Source organism: Vombatus ursinus, unplaced genomic scaffold, assembly GCF_900497805.2.
Source record: "Vombatus ursinus unplaced genomic scaffold, bare-nosed wombat genome assembly UNPS02014210.1, whole genome shotgun sequence".
NCBI lineage: Eukaryota > Metazoa > Chordata > Mammalia > Diprotodontia > Vombatidae > Vombatus > Vombatus ursinus.
Genome location: NW_020953988.1, coordinates 314,252 through 336,180, shown reverse-complemented (window position 1 = coordinate 336,180; position 21,929 = coordinate 314,252). Strand labels below are relative to the sequence as shown.

The window sequence follows — 21,929 nt, the reverse complement described above, 5'->3', positions numbered from 1 at the left end:
ACTGGAGTTCCCTGTAGCAGTGATGACACAGGTCCAGTTCCAGCCCCTAGCCTTGTCGCCCCTCTTTTTACATTGGTGAAAATTCAGTCCAAAACTAAGAGGTCTATTGCTTTTAACATTCTGTAGCTAGCCTGATTTTTCTGTGTCATTTGCAGATCAAACTGGAAATGTGAATCATTGTTTAATGAGGCAGAGAGAAAGCATTTTTGACTTTTAGGAAATGTGGGTATTAGCCTTTTGTTAGCAAATAGGAAACCTCACATAGTCATGCAATTGCTCTGGGTTTCATGTGTGAAAGAAAGCACATGGAAAAGATGATCTCTGGACACCCTGTTATGCTTCAGCTCTGGTTCAGTAATGAGTAGATGTTTCTCTGAAACCAGATTCATAAGTTAGAAAAAAGAAAAAGAGTGAAAGGTATGAATCATTTTCTATTACACCTACAAGAATTAAAAATCTCCCTACACCAACCATGCCCTAAACCAAATTAATACATAACATTCAAGGTCAGCCATCGATTGATTCATCTCCTTGACTCATTCTCCATTTTCATCAACCTTCCTGACTTGATTGCTTTCAAAGCTCCTTCTGTCTTAATTGTTTCTTTTCCTCAAACCCTGAAGAGTTCACATACATAACTGGGTTAATTGATTTGTGTTTTCCTTTTATTGTTGAAGATCATGTTCATTTCTTGCTATCCAACTTGTGGGACTCTTGTCCTTGTTTTCCCACAATTTTGGGAGACCTCAGGAGGTCTGTCCAATGTACTGAAGGTCCTCCTCACCAACTCCTAACATGAGCATAGCAAAGGAACACTCTGGCCACTTCTCATCATGCACCCTCATGTTCTGACCATCTCCTTTCTTCCTAACCTGTATTTTCTCTCATACATCTTGTACTCTTTGTTTTTTTAAATAACTTCATTGGTTACATGGTAAAAAGCCTGTTCACACCCACTATGCATTTCTTGATGGCTTTGGGAGTAGTTTTAAAAAATATTTTTATTTTTAATTTATGGAATAAAATAAGCATTTCCATAACATAGTACACTAAAAAGATGATTGCACATTAAACCACAAATCTACTATGCACAACTTTCTATTCCTTTCAAATATACCACAAAATTATGATGTAATTTTTTAAAATTTTCCTTTTTTTCTTCCCTCCCCCTCCTCCACTCAAGAGATGGCTACCATTACACACACAAACACACACACAGTTATTCTATATATCTATTTATCAGTTCTGTCTCTTGATGTAGATAGCGTCTTCCTTCCTAATTCCTTTATAGTTAATGTGGGCATTTATAATAGACAAAATTACTTATTTACTCAACGTCATTCATTTTAAAGTTAAATACAAAATGAGAAAGAAAAATACATATCCAGGTGCACAGCAGAACATAAAGAGAGTATTCAATATAAAAATATAAATTTCAATTTCAGACTGTTTACTTTTTTTTAAAGTATGTAATAAATTCTACAACTTGTTTTCAAAGTGACTGAGCTTTTCTGTACTTCCTACTAAGTTTTCTTTTGTGGTCTGCAGTGCACTTTTAATTTCCCCCCTCTCCCCACCCTAAAGAAGTCTACAATTATACATAGATACATGTATCCATACACACATATATATACATATATACATACATACCCCTATACACTCACAAATGTAAGACCACAGTATACATACTGTTATTTATCAGTTCTTTCTCTAAAGGTAGATAGCATTTTTCTTCATAGATCCAGGTCTTTCTATGTTTTTTTTATTTTTCTAAAACCAACCTGCTCATAACTTTTTATAGGAGAGTAGTGTTCCACCACAATCATATACACTCAACTTGTTTAGCCATTCCCCAACTGAAAGACAGCTATCATTTTAGCTAATCTAATAGGTGAAAGATGATATCTTTGTTTTAATTTGCATTTCTCTAATCAATAATGATTTGGAATTTTTTTTCATGAGACTAAATATAATTTTGACTTCTTCATTGGAAAAATGCCTGTTTACATACTTTGACCATTTACCAATTGGGGGATGACTCATATTCTCATAAATTTGACAAAGTTATTTATATATTTGAGAAATTAAACCTTTATCTGAGAGACTATGAATATTTCCCCTCAATTTTCAGATTTCCTTCTAATCTTGACTACATTGGTTTTATTTGTACCAGAAATTTTTAATATAATTGAAATTATCCATTTTACACCACACAATGCTGTCTCTTATACATTCATAAATCGTTCTCCTATCCATGCAGACTCATGATAGTTACTATGTTCCATATTTTTCTAGTTTTCATGTGATATCTCCTTTTATATTCAGGTCATGTACACATTTTTACCTTATCTTGGTACATGGTTTAAGATATTGGTCTATGCCCAATATCTGCCAGGCTGCTTTCCAGCTTTCTCAATTTTTACTCAATAATGTATTTTTATCCCCCAAACTTAAATATTTACATTTATCAAACACAAGTTTACCATAATCCTTTACTACTATGTTTTGTACATCTATGCTCTTCCATTGATCTACCTTTCAATTTCTTAGCCAGTACCAGAAAGTTTTGATATTTACTAACTTCTGATACAGTTTGAGGTCTGGTACTGCTGAACCTTTTCATTTGTTTTTGTTTTCATTAGTTTCTTTGAAATTCTTGATCTTTTGTTCTTCCAAATAGATTTTGTTATTATTTTTTTCTAACTCAGTAAAATACTTCTTACTCATTTAATTGGGATGGTATTGAATAAATAGATTAGTAAGGTAAAATCATCATTTTATTATATTTGCTTAATCTAGCCATGAACAATATTTCTCCAGTTATTTAAATCTGACTTTATTTGTATAAAGAGTGTTTTGTCAGGTAGAATCAAGGTGGGGAGAAAAGGCAAGTACTAGCCTGAGCTCTCCCTAAAACTCCTTCAAAGGCCTTTAAATAATACTCTAAAAGAAAATCTGGAGCAGCAGATAAAAGGACAGGAAAAAATAATTTTTCAGCCCCAAACAACTTAGAAGGTCTGCAGCAAAGGTCTGTCGCATTGGGGTGAGAGTAGAGCTCAGTCCAGTGTAGGCCATGCCAGCACAGACTGGGTCCCCAGAAAACCAGTAGTAGGTTTTGAGAGTGACTGAATTAGCAGCAGCAGCAGCTGCTTCTGGAGCTCTCAGTCCACAGATGTAAGACTGTCAAACAACTGGTCCGAAGGAGATTACAGGGGTCTCTTTGCTAGTACTGAGGCAGGACTCTACTGCTTTGCCCATATTCAGATCCAGGTTGCCTTCTTATGTGGCAGTTTCAGGTCAAGAAGGAGCACTAGCACACCAGAGCTTGCAGCCACAGTGGAGAGGGTACCCTCATCACAGTTCCAGAGCAGAAAAGACTGCTTGTGGTCACTCATAGACCAGAGCACAGGCCAGGAGAGTAGTAAATGCACTTCTCCTTAGAGCATACCACCTTGGAAGAATTGAAAACTTACAGGACGCTAGAAATATCTCTGAAAACAACTCTACAAAACTCCTGAACCTTGGCATAGTGTGCCTTTCAACAGGAAAGGAAGCAGAGCACCATTTTAGTAAAGGGTTAAAAGCCAAGAAATAGGCTGGAAAAATAAGCAAGCAACATAAAAAAATTCTGACTATAGAAAGTTACTATGGTGACAAGGAAGATCAAAAAACACATTCAGAAGTAGACAACATAGTCAAAGCTCCTGTGAATTGGTCTCAAGCTATGGTAGATCTCAAAAAAAAAATTAAAATCAAGTAAGAGGGAAAGAGACTTCTGGAAACCAAGATGGTGGAGTAAGCAGTAACTCACTATCCCTCTCCAGTATTTGTCTCTGAGGAATCAAACAACCACAAAACAGTGCCCCAGAACAAATCCTGAAACAGCAGAGCCAATTGAAAGACAGGGTTGAGCAGTCTTTTAGTCCAGGAGACCTGGAAGATCAACAAAACTAGTCCATATCACTTGAGTAAAAGGGGAGCACAGTCCAGGAGAGGAAACAGCCCAGTAAGCCACCAGCAAGTTCCACCTTAGTAAACCAGCAAATTATCCTAAACCCTAGGGTAGTGGAGCAGGCAAAAACCAACATCAGGAACCCCCAGGTGCCTTAGCCAGCCAGGGGAACTGGCAGACTCCAGGTTAGAAAACCACTATATGCTTCAGCATATCCCTCAGGTCAGGCATCCTCCAGGGGTCAGATTTCCACATGCTTCAGTGTAGCCCCAGGAAAATGCAGAAAAACACTACTTGACCTCAGCACAGGCAAGACACCACAACTTGGACCCCAGGCCAGCACCAGGTAAGCTGCCAGACCCCTACAGCCTCCAGCTACCAGCACCTGAGGCCCCAGCACACAAAGCCTTTGACCAAGTCCCTGGCCCCCAGCACAAGAACCTTGGGACAGTGTCCCCTGTGCTTCAATAGGAGAGCTCAACTTTAAAAGTCAAAAAAATAGGCAAAACATGAGAAAGGAGCAAAAATGAATCTTGACTGATCTTTAATGTTTACCTTATATTTCTCTTGGATCTTAAATGTTTAACTTTCCATTATGTTCTGATCTTTTTGTCACAAATACCTGAAAGTTTTTCAGTTTGTTAAATGTCCTTTTTTCATTCAGAATTATATTCACCTTTGAGTAAGTTATTTTTGGTCATAAACCCAGCTCTTTTCCTCTTCAAAATATAGTTTTCTAAGACTGATGTTATTTTAGAGTAAAAGCTACTAGGTGTTCTGTGATCCTGATTGTATCTTCACATTATTTAATTTTTTTTCTTAGTGCTTGTAATATTTCCTCCCTAATCCAGGAGCTTTGCAATGTGGCTATGATATTCCTGCAAGTGTTCCTCCTCAGACCTCTTTTAGGTGGTAATTGGTGAATTTTTTCTGTTTCTGTTTTGCCTTCTGGTTCTAGAACTTCAGGTCAATTTTCTTTACTAATTTCTTCTAATATTGTATCAAGATTTTTTTTTGTTGTAACTTTCAGGTAGTTCAACAATTCTTATTTTGTCTCTTATTGGTCTGTTCTCCAGATCAGTTGTTTTTCTAAGGAAATGTTTCACATTCTCTTCTATTTTTCATTCTTTTGATTTTTATTATTTCTTAGTGTCTTATAAGATCTTCAGTTTCCCTCAGTCAATTATAGTTTTCAAGGAGTTATTATCTTACTTAATTTTTTGATCAACTTTTCCAGTTGATTGATTCTCTATTCATAATTTTCTTGGATTGCTATTTTTTCCTAATTTTTCTATACATCTTATTTGATTTTAGAAGTCTTTTTAAAATTCATCCAAAAACTTTTGGGGCTAGCAAACATTTGATGTTTCTCTTTGAAAAAGGATTGGCTTTTTTTTTAACTTCACTATCTTCCTCTGAATATGAACCCAGATCTTCTCAATCCCCATAGTGACTATTTTATTTTATTTTTATCAGCTTATTATTATAATCAGGTTCTAGGCCCAAGGTGTGGTCAATGGTGCCCTAGGTCTCAGATCTTTCTTACTGTTATTTTATGAGTTCTGTCCAGGGGCATTTTAAGATATTAGTAGACAACATGTTTTCCAGAGACAGGCCCAGCAAACAAGCTATGCCCTGGCATAACAACAATCCTTTGTACTCACCCTCTGGATGATCTCATGCTCTGGCAAAATTCCATAATTATTGTGTTGCTTTGACCAGCACAAAGTTTTCTCTGAGCTTGGACAAGCACTAGAGAAGTTCAGAAAATTATTCATGTTCCAGTCATGAAGCCCTGCTATGAATCAAACTTTTCTCATTTTTGCTGTTACCTGTCAGGGCTACAGCTCATTATGTAGACATTTGTATGGGTATTATTAAAATCTCTCCCCATTGCCTTAGATTCCTCCCAGTATAAGGGGGGCCCTGACATGTATCTAACATACCTTCTTGCTTGCAAGCTGTTTCCCTCACTTTGAAATTAAACTTTTGTTTGATTCCTCACTTTCCTATCTCTAGCCTTCTCTGCTTGGCTCTGGCCATCCACAAGTTAGAGGCCTTTTTGGTCCAATTGACCAACCCAACCTTGAATACTACTCTCTACTCCTAAACCATGGCTAGGGCCCCCAGCCATGCTATCTAGCAAACTCTATCACTCCCACTGATCCCTCCAGTGATTACAAACTACAGATCTTCCCTGTGTTCTGGAAACAAAGCTGTAGACTCCAATCTCTTGCAAGTGCCCATAGCCAGTAGATTCCCTGCCATTCTCTAACCACACTCCCAAGGTGTGAGCACTCTCCTTCTTGCTCACAGTTGCAGCCTGGGACCACAGCTTAAGATAGTGTTTGTTCAGCACTGCTAGGCCTGGCATCTCATTACAGCAGAGGATCCTTCAATCTTCCCCTGCTCAACCAACTGTTGTCTGTAAGGTGAAAGCTCCTGAGGCTGAGGAAGTTATCCTACAAGCTTATTGTTCGATCATTGAAGGGAGCCAGCCTAGAGTTGTTTTTACTTCATGTGGGCCATCCATTTGCCCGTGGAGTGGGGGACTTTCCTGAGGTCCTCTCAAGTTGTCTTAGAAGGATAAAGGCTTTACCCCAACTTTTCTTTATTTCTGCTGCCCTACATTCACTTTGAGGAGATGTTCTGTTTTTTTTTTAGATGAAATTTGGAGAGTCTGGAATTTTCCAACCCATTCCTCCATCTTCCCAGAATTCTCTCTTTTGAAGTAATTTCCAATTTCAGTTCTTTGGAGACTGATGTACTCAATATCTCCAAGACAGAAAATTACACTGTTAGAAGGATGGATTTTAAGAATCTCCATTTCAAGCAGTCCTAAGAAAAGGCCAGAGCTGAATTAAAAAATAAAAAGCAACTAATATAACACTCAAGAGAAACAAAAAAAAAAGTAAAAAAAAAAAAGAAACAAGAGAAAACATGAGATTCAATAAGCTTAAACTGTTTATATTCTTTCACGGCAAGATGATATCTGTAATTCTCAAGAACTTTATCACAATAAGGACAATTAGAAGGAGTATAAATAGACCCAGTGTATGAATGTGAGATGACTATAACGGGATGATATCCCAAAGCAAAATGAATGGGTTAGAAAGCAGTTTGCACTGGGAGAAGAGGGAAGGGGGAGAGAGAATGAGGGAAACTGTCTCACAAAAAAAGTGTGAAAGAGCTTATTACAGTAGAGGGGAATATGGACAAGTGACGGGCAATGCTTGAACGTTACTCTCATAACAATTGTCTCAAAGACAGAAAAACATATATACTCAGTTGGATACAGACATATTTATTACCTATAGAGAAGTAAAAAGAGATGGGGATAAGAAAGGAGTGACTGATAAAAGAAGAAGCAGGTTTGGGGAGCCATTGATAAGAAATAAAACACTTGTGAGGAGGGACAGGGTGAAAGATAAGAGAGAGAACAGGATAAACAAGAGAATAATAGGGTAGAGGGAAATACACAGTTATCATAATTGTAAATGTGAATGAGATGATCTCACTCATAAAATAGAAGCAGGCAGCAGAATGGAATAAAAATCAGAATCCAACAACATGACGTTTACAAGAAATACATTTGAGGTACAAACACACACATGGAATAAAGGTATTAGGATGGAGAAGAATTTATTATGCTTCAGCCAGACTTTTATGTGGGTTTATTTTATAGCCTGCAACTTTGCTCAAGCTATTTATTATTTCAAGTAGTTTTTTACTTGAGTCTCTAAGATTCTCTAAGTATATCATCATGTCATCTGCAAAGAGTGATAACTTTGTTTCTTCTTTGCCTATTCTAATACCGTCAATGTTTTTTTCTTCTCTTATTGCTAAAGCTAACGTTTCTGGTATAATATTAAACAACAGTGGTGATAATGAACATCCTTGTTTCACTCCCAATCTTATTGGAAATGCTTCTAGCTTGTCCCCATTACATAATATGCTTGCTGAAGGTTTTAGATAGATGCTATTTATTATTCTAAGGAAGACTCCATTTACACCTATGTTTTCTAGAGTTTTTAATAGGAATAGGTGTGTTTTGTCAAAAGCTTTTTCTGCATCTATTGAGATGATCATGTGGTTTCTGTTAGTTTTGGTGTTGATATGCTCAATTATGCTGATAGTTTTCCTAATATTGAACCAGCCCTGCATTCCTGGTATAAATCTTACCTGTTCATAGTGTATTATTCTTGTGATAAGTTGCTGCAATCCATTTGCTAATATTTTGTTTAAAATTTTTGCATCTATATTCATTAGAGAAATTGATCTATAATTTCCTTTCTCTGTTTTGACTCCTCCTGGTTTAGGTATCAGCACCATATTTGTATTATAAAAAGAATTTGGTAAGACTCCTTCTTCACCTATTTTCCCAAATAGTCTATATAGTATTGGAATGAATTGTTCTTTAAATGTTTGATAGAATTCACATGTAAATCCATCTGGTCCTGGAAATTTTTTCTTAGGGAGTTCATTAATGGCTTGTCCAATTTCTTTTTCTGAGATGGGGTTATTTAAGTATTTTACTTCCTCTTCTGTTAATCTGGGCAATTTATATTTTTGTAAATATGTATCCATTTCACTAAGATTGTCAAATTTGTTGGCATATAGTTGGGCAAAATAATTCCTAATTGTTGTTTTAATTTCCTCTTCCTTGGTGGTAGTTTCACCCTTTTCATTTTTGATACTAGTAATTTGGTTTTCTTCTTTTTTTTAATTAGATTAACCAAAGGTTTATCTATTTTATTGTTTTTTTTTTAAAAACCAGCTCTTAGTTTTATTTATTAGTTCAATAGATTTCTTAATTTCAATTTTATTAATTTTTCCTTTGGTTTTCAATATTTCTAATTTGGTGTTTAATTGAGGATTTTTAATATAATAGGATGATATCCCAAAACCAAAATGAATGGGTTAAAAAGCAGTTTGCACTGGGAGAAGAGGGAAGGGGGAGAAAGAATGAAGGAAACTGTCTCATAAGAAAAAGTGTGAAAGAGCTTTTAATATTTCTGCCTTTCTGCATTGAATTTGTGAGGTTTTATGCCCTAGTACATGGTCAATTTCTGTGTATGTGCCACATACTGCTGAGAAAAAAGTATATTCCTTTCTATCCCCATTCAGTTTTCTCCAGAGGTCTATCATACTTAACTTTTCTAACAAATATAATCCCTCTTTCACATATTATTTTTGTCTAGTTGTTTCAGTTATCTGATTCTTTGTGACTCCTTTTTAGGTTTTAATGGCAGAGATACTGGAGTGGTTTGCCATTTCTTTTTCTAGTTCATTTTACAGATGAAGAAACTGAGGCAAACATGGTTAAAGGATTAGCCCAGGATCACACAACTACTAAGTGTCTGAAGCTAGATTTGAATTTGGGTATGAATGACTACAGGCATGGTACTCTATCCACTCTGCCACCTTCACATGACAGATTTTCAAATATTGGAAAATAGGCATCATTGTCCCTTTGAGCATTTGCATCTTTAGTCTACAGGTTTTTTTTCAGTTCCTTCAACCAATTCTCATATGACATAAACTCAACATCCTTGACCATTCAAGTTGCCCCTCTCTGGGTTATCAATAACCTCCTCAAAGTGTGGATCCCCAAACCAAACACAACACTCAAGATGAAATCTCAGTGCAAAATGCAGGTGTAAATCACTTCCTTATTCCTGAAAGCTACTTTTTAAAAATGCAGCTGAGAATTACATTAAGATTTGTGGCTTCCAAATGACCCATAATGAATGAAAAGATGAAAGAATATATGGATGAAACAAATCTTTATTAAGTGCTTACCCTTTTCCAGGTATTGTGCTAAATGTAAAAATACTAATAATAAAAACCAATACAATTCTTCCTTCTGATAGATTAGATTTATATTGGAGAAGACAAAACATATCATAGTGAAGTATTGCCCAGGAAGAAATGTTTTGGTCTGAGAATTCACTGGGATGTTGAACAGAGATATGGAGCAATTTATTGTCATGTTCTTTCCATGAATAGTAGTAAAGACTTGGTAATTGTATCCTCAGCTAGAGGTAAAAAAAAAAAAAAAACAGTGAGTGAGGAAGGGAAGAGAAGTATCCAAAATTTAATACAGTCTGTAAGGTACATTTAAGATCAGGTTTGGGCTAGATATGAAGATTATATCACCTAGGAGAGTTTTGTAATTTGCAATTTTTTCTTGGAGATGGAGGTTACAAAAACATCCATGGGATAAATACACCTGGACAATAGTGTAATTGGTCTGGATGACTACAATATTGAGTGTGTGATGTATTAAAATCTGAGATTTTTTAGACCTTGCCTGCTTCATTCAGTACCAGAAAAATATATATATATATATATATATATATATGAAATTTGCTGGTGCTTAAGTCTTTTCTTAACAAATGAATAATTTGTTTTCCAAGAAATAACATATTTTATATTTTAATGTGATATATACTACAGTAATATGTACCACAGTATCTCTTTCCCCTACAAGAATAGTAACACTGTGTGAAAAATGAAATGTCTATTTTTGATCTGCTCTGTTCTTAATGAAGCCATGTTGTAATCATTGATTACTTTTCTAGATATAGCCACTATCTGTTTAATGCTCCACCTTCAATTTTTCCCAGGAATCAAAGTCAGGATCATTAGCATAGAGATTTAAGATTCCATAATCTCTTCAATTTTGAAAATCAGAACATTTACCATTCTTCAATCTTTTGGAAAGCAAAATAAATAAATAAATAAATAAATAAAAGCATCTCATTTCCCACAATGAGGACATTTGTAAACATGCACACTAATTTTTCTAAGGTCAAATATTATTCTTTTAAATATTCATTTATAATTGTTAGTGTTTGAGGTGAATTGAAGGTTTCACTTATAAATAGTAATAGTGTTACAATTGCTGCAAAACCTTTTGAAGGAATTTGTCTCAGATTCCAATCCCTCTGTTTACTGGTGTGACAAATGCCTCCATTTCATGGAATAACATGTAAGAGGAATTGCAGGACTGAATATTAAGAGCATTCTCACTGCCTACATCACATTGAATCTATAGGGGAAGTCAAGCAACAAATTGGAAGCTTTAAGATTTGAAGACAACTGATTCCACTTAAACAACTTTAAAATAATCACTCAAATCAAGTTCTGGAGTGACAGAGCCGACAAAAGATCAGAGTGAAACATTCTTCAAGCCCAAAAGAAACTAAAAGGTTGGAAAAAGAGGTCTTTTACACATGGGGGAGGGCTGACCTGGAGCTTATGTGGATACCACACTGGTAGTGGGAATAATTGTGGCAACATCATAAGCAATAGTGATGAGAGCTCTTGAGCTAGAGACAGTAAAGGAATAAGGCAAATGGTCAGAAGGAGATTACAAGGACCTATGTGCTAACACTAGCCACAGGACCAGGAACTGTTCGTCCACTCCATTGTGCATAGGTTCCCAAAATGGGAAATACCACCCCATGGGGGGTACTGGAATGATCCAGGGGGTGGTAGTAGCCTCAGGTATAATGGGGGGGCTTTAAATAAAATAAGGGGGCAGTGGAAGCATAAGGAAAGAAGATAAGAAAATTTTGAAAAACAGTTCATATATGTTTCATCTGTTGCATAACAGAGTTGAAATTGTAGTGATTACATTATTTGCCAAATAAACACACAAAATGCAAGTCATAACCAATTGGTGGTCAAGTTCTATTGTAGTTAAGTCCAGATGTATTGGTAGGAATATGTGCATGTAATGACTTGTTTACAATATGATGCCATACAGTTACATGATGCAATATTGTGTTATTAAAATTTCAATGCAGGAAAAAACCCACAAATTTACAATAAATTATTAAATTTAAGATGTGTCATTAAAATATATTTTTAAATGAGGCAAATTTAAAAAACTGTTAAAGGGTTAAATAAATTAGAATTCCAAGGTGAGAGAGTGCCACGTAATTTATTTTGAAAAGGGGGTGGTAAGACAAATAAGTTTGGGAATCTCTATACCCACTTCTGGGTCAGAGTTCAAGAGTAGGGAGGAGTGCTTTTGTTGCTGAGGGAGCAGGGACCCTGCGCAGCAGTATTGCTTGTGATACAGTGGAGAAGGAACCCTGAAGAGTTGTATCAGTTGCTTCACCATGGGATCAGAGGCACAGTGACCAAATATATCCCAGATCACACCATCTTGGGAGCACCAAAATCTTAAAAACCCCTAGAACATGCTCTGAAAACAGTAATGTGAAAAAACTTGAAACTTGGGACAATGTCCCATTCCCCTCCCCAATGGTAGGAACAGAACCAAATTTCAACAAAGTCAAGAAAAAGGCTGGAAAAATGGGCAAACAACAACAAAGAAGAACCTGACCATAAAAATCTATTATGGCGGCACATTGACCTAGCAATACCACTTCTAGTTCTATATCCCAAAGAAATCAAAGAAAAGGGAAAAGGAACTAAATATTTAGGACTGAAATATTTAAAACAACTCTTTTGGTGGTGGCAAACAAGTGGAAATTGAAGGGATGTCCTTAATTTTGGGATGACTGAGCAAGTTGTGGTATATGATTTCTATGGAATACTACTATGTTATAAGAAATGATGATGGGGGTGGTTTTAGAAAAACCTGGGAAAACTTATGTGAACTGATGCAAAATGAAGTGAATATAACCAAGAAGATACCATACACAGTAACAACAATATTGTAAAGAGGATCAACTGTGAAAAACTTAGCTATTACAATTGATACAATTATCCAAAGATCCACGTAGGAAATGGGTCGTTGTCATCAAAGGACTTATGATGAAAAATATTCTCCACTTCTAAAGAAAAGTACGGATTTGGAGTACAGATTGAAGCCTATTCTTTCCACTTTATTTTTCTTGCATTTTAGTGGGGTTTTTTGGACAACGGTACTAATATGGAAATATATTTTTTATGACTTCAGATGTGTAATTGTTATATTACTTGCCTTCTAAACTGGTAAAGGAGTGGAGAGAGGGTGGGAGAGAATTTGTGTTCAAAATTTTAAAAGATGAGTGTTTAAATAAAATTTAATGTAATGGGTAAATATTGATCAAAATAAAAATATAAATAAAAAAGGAATTGAAGACAGCTAAAATGTTTGCTATAACTTGCATATAAATTGTCTGATGCTCCTCTACTGCTCTCAGGCACTTGAAGAATATTAGAAACAGAACTGAACACATCAGATTTTCATGACTCTCTACACCCACCATCATTTCACTCCACTGATGAGTGGACAAAAGTCCACTGACTTTTGTTGTTGTTGTTGTTCAGTGGTTTCCCAATCGTGTCCGACTCTTTGTGACCCTATTTGATGTTTCCACAGTAAAGACAGCGGAGTGGTTTGCCGTTTTCTTCTCCAGCTCATTTTACAGATGACAAAACTGAGGCAGTTAAGTGAACTTTCTAGGGCCAAACCACTAGTCTGGGGCCAGATTTGAACTCAGAAAGATGAGTCTTCCTGACTCCAGGCCCAGCATTCCATCCACTGAGCCACACTTAGGTGCCCATCACTAAGTCAAGCACAAGTGAAATGTCATATTTATTCACAAAGAGGCATCAGAAATTCTGCCCAACTACTTGGTAGTCCTTGTTCAAGCCTTCAACAAAAGACTGGTCTCACCAGAATGGTCATCGACCCCATAATGGGATCGATGTCAGGTCTTGCTAACCACTACCACCATTGTTGGATATTAGAACATTAGACATGTATCCACAATCATATTATAAAGGAACCTATCCATTTGTGGAAGCAGACATATTCCTCCTCCCCTGTCATGTCGTACCCCATCAGGATCAAAGAAAAAGAACACCAGAATGGACACAACAGTCTACCTCTTCCCTATCCAAGACCTTATGCTACTATATCATCTGGCAAAAATGCGATAAGAATTCTGTTACATGGATTCTTAGACTCAGAGATTTCACTCTGGTTTCCAAGTCCCAACCCAGAGTAATTCCTTTGTCCTTTAAGGTTGGAATTTTTCTTTTTCACTCTGGTCTCCAAGTGTATGATCAGAACTGTTTGCAATTCCAATGCCAGTGACACCACAAAGCTCCCCCAATCTACTACTACAAGGCCACCAAATGCTGAATCTATATCTGTGTAGTGATTGGGAATTAAATAATATTGAGTGAAACTATGAAAGCTTTAACATGAGCTGTGCAGATATAGAAAGAGTTCCTCAGTCTTTCATCTTTTGACATGAGTAATCCCATACCAAACACTGGTCTGCATTTCAATGAAATCAAGGACTTATAGCTTTCTTTGTTTCTGTTGCATGAAGCAATCACTACTTCCATTCTTGTTCTGAACAAAGTAGTCAGTTATCTTCCTGAGAAGTATTGATAAAGTTTAGCAAACAGCAAGACTAAAATGCAGATTACCCCACCTGCAAGTCAAGTGCTCATTGAAGACTCTTTCCAGGCTTTAAAAGGTGAGCTGTCTTCTCAAAGGAATTTCCTCATATCACATATGTCTATATGTCTTCTGTATTTTTCAGGAAAGTTACTGGCCTATTTGTGAGCAATGTCAGGAATTTACTATAGCACCTGTAATTCTTAAATGTACTTATGATGCTTTTCTTTTTTTCTTTTTTTTTCTTTTTAACATGTGTTTTTAAAACTTTGGGTTACAAATATTCTCCCTTCCTCCCTCCCCATCCACCCTCATTGAAAAGGCAAGCATCTCGATACAGGTTATAGATGTGTAGTCATGCAAAATCCCTCCATAGTAATCCTATTATGAAAAACTAAGTATATTTCCCTTCATCCTATCCTACCCCCCATTTATTCTATTCTCTCTTTTGACCCTGTCCCTTCTCAGAAGTGTTTGCTTCTGATTATCCCCTCCCCCAATCTGCCTTCCCCTCTATCATCCTCCTTCTCTCTTGTCCCTTTCCCCCTTATTTTCCTGTAGGGTAAGATAGATTTCCATACCCCATTGTGTATGATATTCCTTCCTTAAGCCAAATACTATGAGAATAAGATTCACTCATTTCCTCTCACCTTCCCCCATTTAACCTCCACTGTAAAACCCTTTTCTTGTCTGTTTCATGTGAGATATTTTACCCCATTCTACTTCTCTCTTTCTCCTTCTCCCAGTATAATCCTCTCTCACCCCTTAATTTTATTTTCCAGATATCACCCCTTCATCTTCCACTCACCCTGTGCCCTCTATCTATATATACATACATATATACAATTTTTCCCTCCCACTACCCTAAAACTGACAAAAGATTCATGAGTTACAAATATCATCTTTCCCTGCAGGAATGTAAATAGTTCAACCTTAATAAGTCTGTTATGATTTCTCTTTACTGTTTATCTCTTCCATGTTTCAATTGAGTTTTGTATTTGAAAGTCAAATTTTCCATTCAGCTCTGATCTTTTCCACAGGAATGCCTGAAAGTCCCCTGTTTCATTGAATGACATTTTTTTAGCCTGAAGGATTATACTCAGTTTTTCTGGATAGGTGATTCTTGGTTGTAGTCCTATCTCCTTTGCCCTCCAGAATATCATACTCCATGCCCTCTGGACCCTTAATGTAGAAGCTGCTAAATCTTGTGTTATCCTGATTGTGTTTCCACAGTACTTGAATTGTTTCTTTCTGGCTGCTTGCAATATTTTCTCCTTGACCTGGGGATTCTGGAATTTGGCTACAACATTCCTAGGAGTTTCCCTTTGGGAATCTCTTTCAGGAGGTGATTGGTGAATTCTTTCAATTTCTATTTTGCCCTGTGGTTCTAAAATATCAGGGCAGTTTTCCTGATAATTTCTTAAAAGATGATATCTAGGCTCCTTTTTTGATCATGGCTTTCAGATAGTCCAATAATTTTTAAATTCTCTCTCCTGGATCTATTTTCCAGGTCAGTTGTTTTTTCAATGAGATATTTCACATTCTCTTCTATTTTTTTCATTCCTTTGGATTAGTGTTACAGTGCCTTGATTTCTCAAATTGTCACTAGCTTCCAATTTCTCCATTCTAATTTTTAAGGAAGTATTTTCTTCAGTAAGCTTTTGGACTTCCCTTTTCATTTGGCCACTTTTACTTTTTAGGGAATTCTTCTCCTCATTGGCTTTTTGGACCTCTTTTGTCATTTGGGTTAGGCTATTTTTAAGGTGTTATTTTCTTCAGTTCTTTAGCATCACTTTCAGTTTTTCCTTTATTTCTCTTACTTGCTTCTCAAAATCCTTTTTGAGCTCTTCCATGGCCTGGGACCAATTCATATTTTTCTTGGAGGTTTTGGATGTAGGAGCTTTGGCTTTGTTGTCTTCTTCTGGTTGTATGTTTTGATCTTCTTTATCATCAAAGTAAGATAATATAGTCTGACTCTTTTTGTGCTGCTTGCTCATGATCTCAACCAATTACTTGAGTTATAGACCCTTTGTTAAAGTAGGAGTCTGTTTCCAGTGTGGAGAATGTGCTGTCCCAAGCTTCAGGGGTTTTGTGCAGCTGTGTTCAGAGATACTTCTAGGGACCTGTAAATTTTCAGTTCTTCCAAGGTGCTATGATCAAGGGTGAGGTGTTTACTCCTTTCCTGGCCTGTGCTCTGGTCTATGAGCACTCTTTTCTTTCTTGGAGCTGTGAGGAGGGTTTCCTCTCCACAGCCACTACAAGCTCCACCATGCCAGCGCTTCTCCTTGCCCCAGGACCACCACCCAGAACTGACTCAGATCCAAGCACAGTCAAAGCAAGAGAATCCTGCACCAGCAGAGAGATCCCTGCAATCCCCCTCTGATCAGTCGCCAGATTCCCCCTCAGTCTGTGGGCTAGAAGATCAGGAGGCAGCCACCACCCCGGGAGCACTTGGGGATGGGCTGGAACCCCACTATGCTTCTCTTTCTGCAGCGCAGAAACAGACTTTTCCCACTGACCTTCTAAGTTGTCTTTGGCGTTCATGAGTTGAAAAGTCTGGAAACCACGACAGCTGTCTGCAATTCAGTCCTCTGAGGCCTGCTCCAGGGTCGCTGTGGCCTGTGTGCCCATGCCATACTGTGCTCGTCTCCCAGCCCGGTGTGATACACCTTTCCAATCAACTATCCAGGTTATCTTGGGCTGGAAATTTGTTTCACTCTGTCTTTTTGTGGGTTCTGCTGCTTTAGAATTTGTTTAGATTGAATTTTTTACAGGTATTTGGAGGGGTTTGGGGGAGAGCTCAAGCAAGTCACTGCTTTCACTCTGCCGTCTTTGCTCCATCCCCCGCTATGATGCTTTTAGCACATCATAGACACTTACCATTGTTTACCCACTGCTCTTCCCATTGCTCTCCCAAATCTGCACTTTCTATACCAGTGTTTATGCTCAGTTTTTCTTTTCTAAACAACACTCTTCTTGATAAATTCAGGACTAACATTAATGGAATAAATGTTTTGAAAGGTGAAACATATAGAGTGAAATGTAATAGACTAATAGATCATTCAACTGGAAGTGCAGGCGTGGAAATTCTAGTCCCACCATTCTTGCACCAGTGAATTGTACAATGTTGAGTGACCATTCAAACTTCTCCAGTTTTCAATGACTTCATTTGTGTAATGGGCAATTATATCTAGGTTTCCTCTCAGATCCTCTCATGGGTTGGAAGCTAAATGACTCCAATTACATTCTAGGCTTACAATTTGGGTGATGTTCCAAGAGAGGATCAAATGATGATGAAAGCAGCTGGTGGTTCAGCAGCTTGAGGGTTAAACTGGTATCAAGACCTTAAATCAAATCCTGCCACAGAAACTTTTAATTGAATGACCTTGAACATGCAAATCAGTTTCTCTTAGTAGCAGTATTCTCCTCTGTAAAATGGGGGAAATAATAGCATCTACCATGTGGGTTTGTTTTGAGGATCAAAAGAAATACATATTAAAAGCACTTTTAAAACCATAAAGGTCTTCATAAATGCTAGTTATTGCTATTGCTACTGTTATATTATTACTGTTATTATAGTCATATTATTTTGGTCAATAAAGGCATAGAATATATGAGGTTCAATATCACTCACCTGTGGAAACTTGTAGAGGTCAAGCAGCAACCCCATCTGGACAGAGAGAGCTGATGTGGCTCCTCCAATAACAGCCACAGACGTGTCCTGCTCCCAGCAGCTGTAGTTAGGGATGAACTGGCCCTGTCCAGTCAGCCACTGCAGAGAGCTCTCCAAGGTCATCTCATCACTGTGGTAGGTGTTGTAGAGGTGGAATCCCAGGGAAGTATTGGGCAACAGACTGGGATCCCTGTTAATCTCCTCTATAGCAAACACTAGAGCCAGGGCCTGCTGGTAATTTTTGTGCAGCCACCTGGAGGTGCAAGTGCCATAGAATATTATCAAAGCTTTAAAAAAAAATACTTTTCAGAAGGAAGAATTCTTCAGCCATGTTAATCAAAACTAAGATCTCAAATAGTTGTTCACCTCATCTCATTTGTATTTAAAATGGCCTCATCCATGTGTCTTATTCCTATATTCTTCCCTGCATTTGATTCCTGAGATGATGAAGACTGTTGTCTTTAAAATTTTATGTGACTCTGCCCACCTGAGTAATTTACTCATTCCACAAGTAGGTATTGAGCATCTAGTATAGACTAGATCCTATAGATGATCTGGATGGTCCTTGACCCTAGAAGGCCTATGGTACAGTAAGAGAAAAAATAGATACACCAATAACAATACAGGGGATATATTAAAGGGGATATATTAAAGTTTAATGGCACTGAAATCAAAGAAAGCTAAGCAGAAGGAGGCCCCATCTTGCTGAAGGAATAAGAGAAGACTTTAATTGAGGGTATCATGGACCATGAAAAGTGAGGATGATTTTGACAGATGGCTATTTGGTTGAAGATGTCATTCCAAGAAGAAGAAATGCTACAAACAAGCTCACACGAATATGAGAATAAGATGTACTGAACATTCGTGCTCCCAGTATCTTACTCAGGTCCTGTTTTATATCACCAGTGAAAGCTGAGTTCCTGACTCAGCCTTCCCTCCCTCCTTATTTCCTCTTCCTCTCATGTAGGGCCTGAGAAGAGTAGAAAACCAAAGTCATTTCAAAGATTGTGACTTAGTTCTAGGTCTCCAACCAGGAAGCTGGTAGCAAAGAACAAATACCTCTATTTTTCTTGGCAATGTTTTAAAATTATGTACAATCTGGTAAGATTTCTCCAATAGTTATCACCTCTCAGACAATCTGGGCCTATATTAATGGAGGCAGAATGTGAGCAAGATAGAATACCAAGCCCTGGCTACTGCTCTTAACATGATAGTAGCCACAGAATTTTCAATTCTGTCTTGAGAAGTCATTTGCTAGGTTTCTGAGAATTTAAGACTCTGTATCCATTCTTTCCTTCTTCATTCATTTTCCATTAAATTAGAATCAGGGAGAACAGAAGGAGAGTCTATACTCACACCAAGGAGTGCCATACTTAAGATAAAATGTAAAGACTGCATAGAGTTTGAAAGGGCATTTGACTTAGAACAAAATTTTTGTTTAAAGTTTCACCAAAGGATCATTGAACCTTCCTTTTCCTCTAAGTCAAACCACCAATTCTGCCTAGTTGATAAATAATAAAGCAAACAATATAAGAAAAAGCATATTAAAACATTAAAAAGGGAACAAATAGTCAAAATGATTTAATAATTTTGTCCTTTAGACAAAAATAGAGACATGAATACTTATTTATAAAAGGAGAGAAAGGTATAATGGGAAATAAGAGAATTCAGAGGGATTAACAAAGTGGCAGAAGATAAGATAAAAAAGTCTTTGTCTACAAGAAGGTAGAGAATAGGTCACAATGCCCATCTGCCAAAGTACCATCCATGGTACCTCATAGTCTGTCTCTCACAACCAGAAGGCAGAATAACCTATTAATTTGTTTCTTCTCAGCTATCAAAAAGGTACATTTTCCTGAAATTGTTGTATTTTAGTCTGATTCCCATTACCATAGGGCAGACTTATAGAGGCTTTTCTGTTAGTTTGCATTGTTACACACAGAGTTTCTGTTATGTAAACCAGGGTTTCTGTGAAGGGAATTGAAAGAGGAAAAAGCACAAGACTAAAGCCCAGCCTTCCCTTATTTCTTCAAGGGGATGGGGCCTCCCTCTGCTTAGCTTTCTCAAATCTCAGTGGCATTCAACCTGAACATTTGTATTAATATTATTGGTGCATATATTCTCTCTTTCTCACTACACCACAGTCCTTGTAGAGTCAAGGATAATTCACATCCTCTACAGGATCTAATCCATGCTGGATGCTCAGTATCTATTTGTGGAATGAATGAGTGACTCAAGCAGGTAAAATAGCACAGTAACTTAAAGCCACTAGTCCTCCTCATCTCAGGAATTACTGGAAGAATACAGGAACAAGGAACATGGGGGGGTATTTTAAATACAAACAAAATGAGTTGAAGTACTGTTGGAGTCCTTAGTTTTGACTCAAATGGCTGGGGAATTCATTCTTCTGAAAGCTATTCTATTTGAAGATTGTGCTAATGTTCTATGACGTTTCCCCTACACACAGGTGGCTGCACAAAAATTACCAGCAGGCCCTGGCTCTAGTGTTTGCTGTAGAAGACATTAACAGGGATCCCAGTCTGTTGCCCAATATTTCCCTAGGATTCCACCTCTACAACACCTGCCATAGTGATGACAGGACCTTGGAGAGCTCCCTGCACTGGCTGTCTGGGCAGGGCCAGCTCATCCCTAACTACAGCTGCTGGGAGCAGGACAAGTCTGTAGCTGTTATTGGAGGAGCCACATCAGCTCTATCTGTTCAGATGGGAACTCTGCTTGACCTCTACAAATTTCCACAGGTGAGTGTTATGTAACTTGATATATGGTATTCTTTTACCAACTAAAATAAGAATTATTAGTATAATAAGAGTAATAACAACAACAATAACTAGTATTTCTGAAGTGCTTTAAGATTTTAAAAGTGCTTCACATATATATTTCTTTTGATCCTCACAACAAACCCATAAGACAGGTGCAATTATTATCTCTATTTTCCAGAAAAGGCTACTGAGACTGAGGAAAGTTAAATTTCTTGTCCAAGATTATGCAGCTAATAAGTTCCTGTGACATGATTTGGCTTCAGTTTTCCATTACACTAGTTTAACCCTCCAGTTACTGCCCCATGCAGCTGCCTCAATCATCAGGGAAGTTGATCCTCTGCTGGAACACCACTCATGTTGTAAGCCAAAAGTAAAATTACAGCTATTTAACTTCCAATCCATGAAAGTATCTCCAGGAAAGGATATCCAGGAAACATGGATGGATACACTTGCCCATTACACAAATGAGGTCATTGAAGATTGGAGAAGTTAAAATGTTTACTCAACAGTACACTATTCACTGGTTCAAGCATTGAGACTAGAACTTTTGTATCTAGATTTGCAGTTGAATGATCAACCTGTCCATGACATTTCACTCTGTGTTTCCTCTTTCAAAATCATTTAGTCAATTAATGTCAGTCTTCAATTTATTGTGTAGTGTGTTATTTACAAAAGGAAGGGTGAGTATGAATGTTGGTGTAGAAGGTGCAAATTTTGGAGAGCAAAGGTATGCCAAGGTATGGTAAGGTATGGTGAGAGCACTATTGGTATGATAAGTTACATGCTGTATCTTCCCATATAGAAATATAAACAGTTTTCAGCCTATTGAGTCCCTTTTGTCTTTCTTTTTATGCCTTTTTATGCTTTACTTGATTCTTGAATTGGAAAGTCAAATTTTCTATTCAGTTTTGGTCTTTTCATCAGGAATGCTTAAAATTCCTTTTTCATGAAATATATATATATATATATATATTTTACTCTGGAAAGATGAAGAAATTCATTAAAGCATTAAAAAGGTAACCAATGATTAAAATGATTTAATAATTGTGTAATTTAGAGAAAAAATAGAGACATAAATATTTACTTATAAGATAAAAGAAAAGTATGAATGGAATTATAACAAATGAGAGAGATTTATAAAATGACAGA

General features: G+C 37.0%; 1 protein-coding gene across 1 annotated transcript in view; it reads right to left on the bottom strand.

The window, feature by feature from the left end:
- The window catches only part of LOC114041926 (vomeronasal type-2 receptor 26-like), a gene marked incomplete at its 5' end in the record, with an annotated part of 80,765 nt that overhangs the window by 57,316 nt on the left and 1,520 nt on the right, over positions 1–21,929 (bottom strand). The window contains 1 exon segment of the mRNA XM_027860610.1: positions 17,962–18,253. Coding sequence (XP_027716411.1) covers positions 17,962–18,253 — 292 coding nt within the window.